At 35.4% G+C, this 14,065-nt stretch overlaps 1 protein-coding gene across 1 annotated transcript; it reads left to right on the top strand.

The window, feature by feature from the left end:
- The first annotated feature begins 6,254 nt into the window (after positions 1-6,254).
- Positions 6,255-7,816, top strand: LOC145051638 (protein CUP-SHAPED COTYLEDON 2-like). Its single transcript, XM_078999508.1, has 3 exons — positions 6,255-6,500; positions 6,585-6,868; positions 7,010-7,816. Exons 1-3 carry the CDS (start codon positions 6,314-6,316, stop codon positions 7,595-7,597), a joined length of 1,059 nt encoding a protein of 352 aa, XP_078855634.1. The 5' UTR covers positions 6,255-6,313; the 3' UTR covers positions 7,598-7,816.
- The last annotated feature ends 6,249 nt before the right edge of the window (positions 7,817-14,065 follow it).

The raw sequence follows: 14,065 nt of genomic DNA on the forward strand, positions 1-14,065 counted from the left end.
CGCTCGAACTAAAATTCGAGTTTCGGGTCGTGCATTGCTAAGCCAAATCTTAGAAAATTCATAATTTCCTCATACAAATTCAGATTTGGGCGTTCTTTTTTGTATATTCTTGGTTTAACGTATACTACAACTTTTTTTTTAGATTACTAAGGCTAAAAAATTCTCTATCATAAATTCACTATTTACGTCTCCTGATGTCGTGTCGGTTTTGCCATAAAACTTCGACGGTCCATGAATTCTTCGTTATAACTTGGATTTTGACATTCTTTATATGTACGGAACCTTTGTAACATATACTAAAACTTGGTTGAGATTAGTCCTTCTAAATAATCTTCCATCAAAAATTCATTTGTGACGCTCATTGTCTCTAAATTGACTAGCCCATATGTACGGGCGTTACAGTTAAGAAGTAGTTAAATAAGGCATCAAACCATAGTACATCCTTTAGATATTAGTGGATATGTTTAATGGGGTGTTGGGTTCAAAAGCACAAAGTATAAGACATTAATTTGACAAAAAAAAAAATAAACATGTATTTTGTTGGTCTGCAGGATTATACGCGGGACACCCCATACTTTAAAGGTTTAAAATCTATGGTTGTTAAAATTTCATGACATATAGTCATGGGTTTGCATTATGGGTTTGCAAGAATGAGATTTAACAAAAACCCTTACGCCTTGTTCCCGAGTTCTACTTAATGAGGAAAATGGGAGGATACGGGGGGAAAGTGAGGGGTGTCGCCGGAAAATCGTGTTCCCAGGTTTCATTAATGGAAAGACAGTGAAGGGAGGGGAAGGATTTTGGAGTCATATTTTCCTTTCAAAATTTCCTCCTAAATTGGGCGGATTTGGGAAGAAAGTGAGGGGAAGGAAAATTTCAAGTTTTATTTTCTTTTTCCTCCTAACTCGGGAACAGAAAAACTTAAATTTTTCCTCTCATTTCTTTTCATTTCCTTCCAACTCGGGAACACGGTATAATGAATATTTTCCTTCCCCTCCCTTTCTTTCGGTCAAAATTTTCCTTCCCTTTCCTTTAATGAATTTACAAAAAAACTAGGGAACAAGGCATTTAAAAAGTTCATGACATATCCGGTGTTTCCCTCCCTCATTAAGGTTGAGGGTTCAAGTCCCACCGTGGACATAGGTCGAATAATTTAGGAGTAGTTTAGTATATATATTTGTATTTGCCGTTCCAAAAATAATAATAATAATAATAATAATAACAACAACAACAACAACAAAACTTTACAGTGACAATCTATATATAAAAAACATAGTATAAATACCAAATGCTATGTCACATTTCTATGACTTCGAAAAGTCCTATTATAGAAATTTGTCACTTCTAATCTCTTGCTTGTGAATAACTGAGATATATGGAATTTATAACAAATAATACATATGAAACACCCTTTATACGAGTTTCTAATCCCTTGCTTATGAATTCCTAAGATACATGGAATTTAAAAAATATACGTATGAAACACCCCTTGTACGGGTTAGTAGAAAATACTTTTTCTCTTTAAAAAAATTATTTAATCATTTGAAAATCTTAATACAGAATTTGGTCCCAAAACATTTAAATCATAAAATTTTGTTTAATCGTGTATGAGAGTATTCCATTCAATATCATTACAAAGGTTAAGATGAACCATACAAATTATGACCTTCTAAGGCCCTAATTGCTAAATAAGGTCTTCAACATCATCTGCGAATACATGTCAAATTAATATGTTAGGCTTGGAGAGTCTAATGAGTAACATCGGAATTAGACTATCGAATGGAATTAGGAATGAAAACACCCAATCTGTAAGTCATGATTCCCAAAAACATTTGTAAAAGCTTTTATAATCATTTACCAATTTTCAGAGCAATTTTCATAAATATCAAACCATTTCCAAAACAATTTTCAATAGTATATAAGTTTAAGAGTAAATGAAATTTACATAAATGATGCAACATACATGCATTTAATCTCAACATAATCCTCTACTCTCAAGTAAGTCTCTTTCAACTAGGGTCTCAATGGTCTCCTTGGCCTAGACCAGGTAACAACATAATACAAAACACGTTACCGACCACTAAGGTCAACTTTTAGGAAATTCATGACCATCACATGAATGACCAAGGAATGAGTTTGCAAAGTCTATCCCCACAAACACTACGGTCAAATAAGGGAGTTGAACCCTTCATGTGCGCGAACACTCGCAATTCAACCTATCTATCCTAAAATGTTATGCACAAGTAGAAGGCTATAAACGTTTACTCAGAACCAAATAAAAAATACATTTTATCAAAAAAATCATTTTCAATATTCATTCTCATGCAATGCACTAACATACCAAAAGACCATATAGCAATCCATACATACATACATACATACATATTAAATTAGCCTATTTAATTAAACCCATTAGAAATAAGGATTTTATAATATGTGTCCTAAGGACACATAGAAACATTAATTATAACAAATATTACTATAATTAATTATAAAATGAATTAATTATAAGAATTCTTAAAGGTTTTATAAACATTTACCAATTTTCAGAACAATTTTCATAAATATCAAACCATTTCCAAAACAATTTTCAACAGTATATAATTTTAAGCGTATAAATTTACATAAATGACGCAACATACATGCATTTAATCTCAACATAATCCTCTACTCTCAAGTAAGTCTCTTTCAACTAGGGTCTCAATGGTCTCCTTGGCCTAGACCAGGTAATAACATAATACAAAACACGTTACCGACCATTAAGGTCAACTTTTAGGAAATTCATGACCATCACATGAATGACCAAGGAATGAGTTTGCAAGGTCTATCCCCACGGCCACTACGGTCAAATAAGGGAGTTGAACCCTTCATGTGTGCCAAAACTCACAAGTCATTCTATGTATCCTAGAATGTTATACACAAGTAGATGTTTACTCAGAACCAAATAACAAATACATTTTATCAAAAAAATCATTTTCAATATTCATTCTCATGCAATGCACAGACATACCAAAAGACCATATAGCAATCCATACATACATACATATTAAATTAGCCTATTTAATTAAACCCATTATAAGTTACGATTTTCTAATTGTGTCCTAAGGACACGTATAAGAAACATTAATTATAACAAGGGTAAATGACACGAATGGTCCCTATGGTTTATGGAACCTGCACACTTAGTCCCTGGGTATGATTTTTAACTCGAAAGGTCCCTAGTATTTATTTTTGTTGTGTCTATGGTCCCTAGTAAACATAAAATGACAAAATTTCCCTCACCTATTTTCTTTTTAATTAAATTGATATTTAGGAATTAAAAAGGGCCCACCCATATCCCTTCTTCATTAAGAAATGCCTGATTCATTCTCTTTCAGTTATGTTGTCGGTGAATGAGAGCACTAATCTTCTTCGATCTACTCCTCGCACCCTTGTCGGAGTCCATCACCACAACCACTCTTCTGCTCACCACTCTAAAACATCGTTTCATCCTCCTACATTGTCTAAATCAACCCCTCCATATCTAATATGAATCCATCATCTCACCAATTTTTTTTCTGAAATCCCATGTCACTGCCTCCCGTTCCATTTCACTCGCCAGAAAGCTGCAAATTTGATTTTGATGGGTTGGGTGGTAGTATAGTATAAATAAAAGAAAAGGGGATATAGAGAATTAAAATCGGTTACGGAAAGGTAGGTCAATTTTTGATATATGGGCTTGAAAAATTAAACCCACTCTAAACTGATTTCTAAAATCGACCACCGTTTTGGTTGCTTGGAAATTTGGTGTTTCTAAAATTGACCATCGTTCCTCATTCCTCCTTTGAATTTGATTATAGGTTTTTTTTACTCTATTTGATTATTGAGTTTGTTTGGACTATGATTGAAATCAATTGATCCTTTGCTGAAAAAAATAAAGCATAAGAGATTGAAATCGTGTGTATGATTTTTGGTTTGCTTGATTCAGTAATTATGAACTTGGTTTAGGATTGTAAATTAAGAACTCACTTCTCGTCTCATCTAGTCTCAAACAGTGTATTCGTGTGTGGCGTTTTCTGGAACAGAGGGCGGAGACGTGTATGGTGTTTTGGAACGGAGAAATCAATGAAGGTTGGTGGTGCAATGGTCACCGGCAATGTTTTAAAAACCGGTTTGAACTGGCCGGTTGGACCGGTTGGACCGGGAATCGGGAGAGGAAGCGGTTCAACTATCACCGGTTTTACATTGATTCCTGAACCGAATTGAACCGACCGGTTTTTACAAAAACCCGGTTGAACCGGTCAAAATAAACCGGTTGAACAGGTTAAACCTAATAAAACCACATGAAAAATAACCATTTACATAACAAACTTTGGTTATTTTTTTCAAATCTATTAAGTTTTCTTTAAATAAAAATATATGGTAAATTTTATAAATTTTGTTGATGTGTTTGTATTCATATAAAACTATATGTTGTTTCGGTATTATACTTTATTTTCTTTTTGACGTATATGTATTGATGTGAAACACTAAAACTTATGATTATGTGTTATTCTAATGTATTTGGATTTATCTACAACTTATTTTTATATGTATTTTTAATGTTTGAACTTATAAAATCAAATTCATAATATATATATATATATATATATATATATATATATATATATATATATGTGTGTGTGTGTGTGTGTGTGTGTGTGTGTGTACGAAAATAAAAAAAAAAACTTGAAAAATATAGAAACCGGTTCACCCGGCGGTCGAACCGGTTGAACCGGAAACCGGTCACCATACCGGTTCAACTAAAAATCCAGTTTTTAAAACATTGGTCACTGGAGTACATGGTGACGTTTATACAACAGAGAAGGAAGGGGTTAAGAATCAGGGGGTCATCGGCACCATAAAGAACTAGGACACAGTTGAAGAAGAATGGAGGAAGACTGTGAAAGAGGGGTGAACCCTGTTTTTTATTTTAAGATTAAATTAAAAAAATGTTATATACTAATAATAAAATTAATTGACAAAGAGAGAATAAGGGTATAATAGTCTTTCTAGGTCAGATAGAGACCAACCGCGTAACAAAAAAATACATAAAATAGACCATACGAGTTAAAAATCATGTCCAGGAACTAACTGTGCAGATTACCCCAAACCATAGGGACCATTCGTGTAATTTACCGTTATAACAAATATTATTATAATTAAATATAAAATGAATTAATTATAAGAATTCTTACCATATAAATATAAAATACATTAATAATCTCTATAATAAATATATTTTATATTTAATGATAATATATATATATATATATATATATATATATATATATATATATATATATATATTAAAGAAATGAATCTTAGGAATAGTAAACTTGCCATTTTTTTGGCAACTTTGTTCATCATTCTTTGACTATTTTGACACTTTTGGTCCTTACAATCAATAATTTTACATTTTTTAGGAACCTTTTAATATTTAAAGTTTGGTCACAAAACTTTAATGGTTTGACAACTTTGATCCCTTTTCGAAAAAGTTGGTAATTCCTACCCCTTTAATTCTTTAGCCATTTAGACACTTCTGGTCCTTGTAGTCAAAACTTTTACATTTTTTCATAAAAACATGAAAAAAACGGTCCGTGGCAAAGCCCGAACTTTTCATCCTTATATTTTCTACATCTGTCATATTTATCGATTCGGAAACAACATTGAAAACTTCTAACTCCACATAGCGGGGATAACCTTCTAGTTATAATTAATGTTACGTATTAAAAAATCCCTTGGAAATATTAGCAACACATAAATATATTGTCGGTTCTAATATTATCTGATACAACACATGATCCAAAAGAGAAATTTCGAAAAGGAACAAGAAAGGCCCCTAAACTTTAGGTGACATACACATGCAAATGAAAACTACTCTCTGGTTCCTACTCTCTCTCATTTTCTTCACTGACATGGGAATACCCTGCACACTTCTTCACGCACGCACGCATAACCCCCACCTAACAAATCCATGGATCTCTCTCTCTCTCTCTCTCTCTCTCTCTCTCTCTCTCTCTCTCTCTCTCTCTCTCTCTCTCTCTATATATATATCTATATATATATATATATATATATATATATATATATATATATATATATATATATATATATATATATATATATATATATCAGTAGACTTACAGACAAGACAACCACAACAAGACACCTCCTATTTAATATTTGCATTTATTGATCCAAATCCACCATAAAAACACAACCTCACTCCTTTATAATCCAGCCCCTCTTCTCTTTCTCTTCTAATATCATTTGGGTTCTTCTGTCCTCGATCATGGAGTTTTTCACCAACCAGTTTGATAAAAATGCCGACTCACAGTTACCACCGGGGTTCAGATTCCATCCCACAGATGAAGAACTCATCACCTGTTACCTTCTCCGGAAAGTTCTTGACGGAAGCTTCACCTGTCGTGCCATCGCCGAAGTTGATCTCAACAAATGCGAACCATGGGAGCTTCCTCGTAAGTTTGTTTTGTGATTAGCAATTAATCTTCTGGTTTCTTTACAAATGGCTGATTTTAGTTTTGTGGGTTTCAATCAAACAGAAAGAGCGAAAATGGGAGAAAAAGAATGGTACTTTTTCAGTCTTCGTGATCGGAAGTACCCAACTGGGCTGAGAACGAACAGAGCAACGGAGGCCGGTTACTGGAAAGCCACCGGGAAAGATAGGGAGATCTTCAGTTCGAAAACTTCGTCTTTAGTGGGCATGAAGAAAACCCTAGTGTTTTATAGAGGTAGGGCTCCGAAAGGTGAAAAGAGCAACTGGGTGATGCATGAATATCGTCTTGAAGGCAAATTTGCGTACCATTTCCTCTCGAAAAGCTCCAAGGTATGACATATATACTACTTCATGAAAACGACATTGATGTAAAGTTTTGAGCTTTGCATGCAGTTTACTGTCATCGATGTTGATGGACTTGATCGGTGATCCAATTAAAAGCTCTAACTTTTTTGTTTTTGTGGTAATCAGGATGAATGGGTAATCTCCCGGGTGTTTCAGAAGAGTGGCACCCCCGCCAATGTTGGTGGTTCATGCACCGCCGGTGGGATGAAGCCTGTAGCTGGCGGGATGAATTGCTACCAAGAATTGAACTCTTCGACGTCGGTTTCTCTTCCGCCGCTTCTAGACTCGTCACCCTACGCTTCCGCCACATCAGCGTATACCGCCGACCACGACAGCTACTCGTACGATAGCAACGCTGCCTCAAAAGAGCACGTACCCTGTTTCTCCACTGCTTCAGCCAGCAATTATGACTCTCAGTATGTTTTTGACCTTCCTCTGCCGCCTCTATCCACCTCTACCTTCACCGGCCCCGCCATGGACTACCAGAAAAACGTTGGCGTCTCCTCTTTTCCAAGTTTGAGGGCACTTCAGGAGAATCTCCAGCTCCCTTTCTTCTACTCCTCTGTAGCTTCACCACAGCCACCAATGCATGGCGACGGAACAATGTGCAGCTATCCAAATTCGTCCGGTGGAAATTGGTTGCCTGCGGTTTCATCGGCGGCAGAGATTCAGAAGCCTGGTCCTACAGAACTGGATTGCATATGGAGCTTCTGATCGGTAATAATGGCGACCGGCGGTAACTCGAAGTGTCATGCATCATCTCGTCGGAAATGTCAGTTCTCGTGGTAACATGGATTTTATCTATTTTAACTATATTTCTTGTACGGTATTAAGTATTTGGTGTACGTTGTATGGGATTTAAGACTTGTCATTCTCGGTCCTTTTTCGTGCTTTATTTAATGAAAGTATGAAGTATCACATTACTTAAGTTTATATATCACTAAGAATGATTGAACTCTATATATTTCCAATTGAATGTAACATCATCATTTATTATTTCATACAATTTTATTTATTTATTAGTTTATAACAGAAAATTAATTAAACTTTTTTTATTAAAAACTCTAAACTATTAATTAATAATTTTCAATAACTTATTAATTAAAAGATATTTTTTTTAGTTATATATAAAATTATAATCGTTAATTCAATTTGTATAAATTTTATTTTATTATAATTTGTATAAACTTTATTTTACTTTTATTCTTATATTATTAATTTAATGTAATTAAAATGTGATTTAAATTTTGAATTTGAAATGGAGAATTAATAGATTGATAATTGTTATGATATTAATTACAAGTGCCAATAGATTGACAAGTGTCATGATATTTATTACAATGTCTAACATGGTGACACATGGCAAAAGAACCACTCTTTTATTAGTATAGAGATCATACAATGCATTAAACTCTGCAAATTCAATGAAACGTATTAAAAAAATAATTATTTAAAAATTTAAAGACTTTCTTTTGTCCTATTGAGAGTTCGCTATTAAACTCCGAATCTATTGAATGTCAAGGTGACATTTTATAAAGGTGGAGTTGTATCTATTGAATGACAAGTAGGTACGTCACCTCATTCAACTCTTCCATTAAACTCCACATTGTCGATGCTCTAAGAAACAGCTATAAGATAAAACTTATGTCGATATAGTTTATATAGTAAAAGTAACCATAACACAATTTTGTCAATATTACATTACAATTATACAAAATCAAACATTTATTTCTAGAATCCGTTTATTTTAAACACAAAATATTATTTTTCCAAAAAGATCATTGAACTCAACGGAGGAACAAGAATGAAATGCCATGGGTAGCACATGTAAATTTTTAGAGTAACACGTCGAAAAAATTACACTGCGTCAAAAAAGATTTCAAAAAACTTCTACTTTGCCTGAAAATTTGAGGAGTATCAAGGGCTATCCTGGATTTCCCGATACCTACATGGATCAGCTCCTCGCGTGAACTACATGTCTAGTGAAGACCAACTTTCATTGTCAATTAATATCAAATGCATATGTTTTTAAAACAAATGATATATCTAACCATTTTTTTTAATATTAAAAAAATAAATATTAACCAGCAAAAAGCTTGAAAATAACTTCCAAGACTAATTTCTTTAGTTAGGTATTTAACGATTTATGGATATTATGGATAAGGATTAAATCATAAAATTTATCACGAGTTTTTTCAATAACATCATTAAGTACCTAAACATCAAAAAGTGTTAAACTAAAACCTTACACTCTTGAATTCGTCACGAATAAGGACCCTCCACCACACATAACAGTAGTATGTGAAAATAACACCCATTCAACGGTTATTTTATAGGCTATTTCTTTATATTTTCTTTATAACATGAGTTCGTGAATTCGACTGGCTTTTTTTTATACATAGTAATTAAACTTTTAATATATATATATATATATATATATATATATATATATATATATATATATATATATATATATATATATATATATATATATATATATAAAAGATGTATTTTCAGATTTTTCAAACTATAAGGTTTAAATATTAATTATTTAAAATAAACTTTTAATTAATTAAATTTAAATCAATTATGATTTAAAATTTATCTTTTAATTAAACCTTTATTTAAATTAATTTAAATCATCTGGCGATTAAATAATTATTTTCAATTAAACAATCAATAAAATAATTCGAATTTAATCCTAATCCAAAACCCTATTAATTTTTGAAAAATAGGGTTTAGGGTTATAAGACCCGTAAGTATAGTTGGATACTATGTCTCCAAGCAAGGTATATAAAAGGGAATTAGTAGAAACGACTTTTTAAAGCGCTGAAGGGTTCGGGACACTGAAATTTTATATTTTTTTTTACGTTTTCTTGAATTTGGCATTTTGGGACCAATTGAGCACTTACAACTCATAAGACCGGTCACGTGTCCCAAAGATTGACTCATACCTATCGTTATGCTCCGGTGTTGACAACCTTTTCATTTTCTGTTTTGCACGAGTAGCTTCGGGAGGTGTGTTCATGTGCAATTAGCTTGCGTTGAGATTTTTCAATAAAAAGAACAAGTCTAATCACAAGGCATACGACTCACTTACCAATTCAACTGTTTTTAGAAGATTAGGCTGCCTTGGGTTGGATAAAAACAAACATGGAATAAAATTCTTTTTTTTTTTTGAAAATGCATGAATGAACCTAGTGTACAACTCTACCCCTCCCCAAGCTTAAAGATAAGCATCATCTCCGATGTTCGGAGAGGGCGTAACAACCTATTACGGAGGAGGAGACGGGTGGTGCCCGGTTGGGTAAGAGTCCAAACAATCACAAGTGCACACAAATTGAATTTTTAAGCAAAATATGGACGATTAAAGATATGGAAAGAATTTACCGAATCGTTCTTGGAGTCTTGCAATGGGTGGTGAGAACGTCCTCTTCAACCGCCCCAAGCTTGCCTACATGAAGTATCAAGCCCAGAAGCACAAAACAAATTGTAAAAATTTCGGACCTAGGGGTTCTTGGAAGAGAGAAATTGTTTTGGGGGTGAGTTATGGGTGTATGGGGTGGTAAAATCCGATTTTTAGACTTAAAACACATTTGTTCTACAGCACGAACACGGCCCGTGTTGGGGGTTTAAAATTATGAAAATGGCTGAACACAACCCGTGTTAGGCATAAGGGATAAATGACACGGGTCGTGTACCCCTCTGACTGCCGAAGTGTTTGCCTTGCTTGAACACGACCCGTGTTCAATATAAGGCAAAAATGACACGGACCGTGTACGGTTTTGTTTGCCATTTCCCACTTTTTAAACCCCAAAAAAATCCCCACTCATTCAAACGAAATGGTTTTGCATCCCGAGGTCCGTTTGGTGATTCAAAAACATGCTTAAATGCATTTGGAACATTAAAAACAAAAAACTTCAAAGAAATAGAAATGTTTTTAAAGAAAAAGACAAAAATACCCCCGGGTTGCCTCCCGGTTAGCCACCCTTGGTTTAAGTCGTTGGCTTGACTTGGCCCCTTAATATGCTTCGTTCTAAGTATGTGGGCCTCTCCAACACATCAACCTTCTCGCCACCTCCTTCAATGGAACATTCAACCTTCCTTTGTCTTTCTTTTTATACACAAACCAAAAAGGACTTAAACCCTTAATATCGAAGATTGTCCACTCAGTCCTTTTTGGTATTTGTTCAGCAGGGTTATCAACTCATTCTCTTCCTTCTTCAATAGTTTACTTGAGTTGATGACTGGTTAAGTGCTCTCCTTCTTGACATGTATATTCATTAAAGGGTTCGGTGGAGTTTTTGCTCCCGAATCTTGTGCTTGTTCCACCGGTGGAAGAAATTTGGCTTTGGTAGTAGGTAATTCTACTTCTCTTCCATCAATCCGCATGTGCTTATCATCCTTGAACTTCAAAATCTCCAACACCTCCTCGTTTATACCGCACTCCTTTGCAAGTTCTTTGGATTTGTCCCTGTCTAATTTTTGTGACAATACTAACTCCATAAAATCATGGTTAGTCGAGTTTAAGCTCTTTTCAACCAATGGCTAGATCATATTCACAAAATTAACAAATTGAACATCAGAAGGAACCTTTTTTGCTTCATGAACATTGAAGTTGATAAGTTCACCATCAAATTCCATTGTTAAAGTTCCGTTGTAGACATCAATTTTTGTTTTAGAAGTTTTAAGAAAAGGTCTACCCAAAAGTATGGAACTTGAACTTGGAGAGTCATCATCTCCCATATCTAAGACATAAAAATTGGCTGGGAAAACAAATTCATCAACTTGCACTAACACGTCCACCAATACACCTTTTGGATGTACCAAAGACTAATCGGCAATTTGGACGATCACACCGGTTTTGCTCAATGTTCCTACACCAATTGATTTAAAAATAGAATATGGTAGGACATTTATGGATGCACCTAGATTGAGCATTGCTCGCGGTACATAAAGATTTCCCAATTTTCATGGCACGGTAAAGACACAGGGATCATTGCACTTCGGGGGCATCCTCTTTTGCAAAACCGCGAATACATTTTCCCCAACTTTTATGATTTGGTTTCCTTTCAATTTCTTTTTAGATACACAAAGATCCTTAAGGAACCTTGCATATCTAGGTACCTGCTTGATGGCCTCGAGGAGTGGGGTGTTAATGTGAACTTTCTGGAACATTTGCATAATATCACTCTCCTCCTGTGCTTTCTTCGTGCTCTTTAATCGTTCGAGAAATGGAGCAGGTGTGGATTTAGGCTCAGTGACGAAGGGATTCTTTGCGGTTGTTTTATCTTCCTTCTTTTCTTCTTTGGTTGCCTCTTCAACCACTATTTCTTCTTCTTCTTGATCAACCGACAATTTTGGACCATCATAGCTCTTTCCGCCTCTCAAAGTGATGGCACACACGTTGTGCCTTGGGTTCATTTTAGTTTGGACGGGCAACTTTCCTTGAGATTCTAGTTTGCTTACAGAAATAGCAAGTTATAAAACTTGTTGCTCTAAGTTCTTTATACTTGCTTTTGTCTCTTGTTGGAAAGTTTGTGTACTAGTTGCCAAACTCTTCACTATGCCCTCTAAGGACATATTTGATGCACCCACTTGTTGAGAGGGTGTTGTGGCTGCCTTGGCTGGAAATTCTGTGGTGGAAAAGGTGGTGTTTGTTGGTATTGATGTGGTTGACTTGGTTGGCAACTTCCATGTTGATATCCTCCCCAGCCTTGATTGTTGTTCCATCTTTGATCACCCCGTGGCTGCTCATATCCCTTTTGATTTGACCTAGAAAAGCCTCCCATGGCTTTTGCTTCTTCATAATCCTCATCTTGAAGTTAAGGGCACATGTCGGTTGGGTGCCCCACTTGAGTGCAAATACCACAAGGCAGGGTGTGGGTTGCACACCCTTGTCTTTAGCTAGCATCATGACCACTTTTGTAAGCTTGGACAATTGAGCTTCAATTTGAGGAGTTTGGACTTCCTTTACACCTCGGGGTGCATCCGTGTACCATTCTTCATCATGACTTGAATTCTTAGAATCTTCAACCATGTTCTTGATTAAGTTGTGGATTTCGGTTGGAGTCTTGTCGGGTAAAGATCCGTCACTTGAAGTAAAGCATTAAGAAGCCTTCTTTCCATTGGAGTCATTCCTTCAATGAAATATTTGAGGAATTGGTACTCGGTAATTCCGTGCTTGGGACAATGGGCATAAAGTTTCTTGAACCTTTCCCAATATGTGTGAAAAGCTTCTCTCTTATGTTGCTTAATTCCAATGATTTCCCTCCGTATGGCTAAAGCTTTCATCTCTAGGAAGTATTTATCCACAAACAACCTCGCAAGATCTACCCAAGTAGTTATCATCCCCAGTTGGAGGTTACAAAGCCAGTCTTTAGTCGTATCTTGCACTACGAAGGGGAATGCCCTAAGCTTGATTTGATCCTCCGTGACATTGTGTGGTTTCATACCCACACACACAACATGGAATTCAGTTAGAAACTTGTGAGGATCTTTATTCTTCAGGCCTCTAAAGGTTGGGAGTAAGTAGATGATCCCAGATTTCAGTTCTAGGTCGGTGGCTGTCGGATATGTGATGCAAAGAGGTTGTTGAGTAACCTCTTGCCTCGACCATTAACGGAGAGTTTGTTCGGGTGGCGGGTTTGGAGATGGATTCCCCTCATGGTTATCTCTCATGGTGTGAGTAGTGTTTGGGATATTATAAGTACGTGAAGATGGTGGAGTGGTATTTTTGGGTGAGGATGGTTGAGATGAGAGTGATAGGATTTCTATTTCGGATGCAGACACACTTAAGAGGGGTATGTCCTCCCAAATGTTGATTACCGGAGGGCTAGAAGACGAGGAAGTCCCGAAACCCGGTCGCCTCTTACGAAGCTTGGCTTGCTTCCTTAACTTCTTTGTAGTCTTCTCTATCTCCGAGTCAATTGGCAACGGTGTACATATACGGAAAGATCTAGGCATAAACAATTAGTAACACTGTGTCCCCAGCAACGCCGCCAATTTGTTAGGCGAGTCAGACCCAACAAATAAAGGGGTACGATATACTCCAAAAGAATCCCACTATATTGCACTAAAAGGTAGTACAAGGCAAGTTGGGGCGATCCACAGAGACATGGGACAATTGGTCTAGTACCTTTTTGCACAAGGTACTTGTTCACAAAAGTTTAAATAGGGGGG

Source organism: Lactuca serriola, chromosome 5, assembly GCF_051521515.1.
Source record: "Lactuca serriola cultivar US96UC23 chromosome 5, Lser_US96UC23_V15, whole genome shotgun sequence".
In the NCBI taxonomy this organism is placed as follows: domain Eukaryota; kingdom Viridiplantae; phylum Streptophyta; class Magnoliopsida; order Asterales; family Asteraceae; genus Lactuca; species Lactuca serriola.

Excerpts from the sequence above, each read along its gene's own strand:
- LOC145051638 (XM_078999508.1), top strand. The coding sequence starts at position 6,314 with ATGGAGTTTTTCACCAACCAGTTTGATAAAAATGCCGACTCACAGTTA. Across the intron at positions 6,501-6,584 it reads CGAACCATGGGAGCTTCCTC|AAAGAGCGAAAATGGGAGAA; the intron begins GTAAGTTTGTTT and ends TCAATCAAACAG. Across the intron at positions 6,869-7,009 it reads TCCTCTCGAAAAGCTCCAAG|GATGAATGGGTAATCTCCCG; the intron begins GTATGACATATA and ends TGTGGTAATCAG.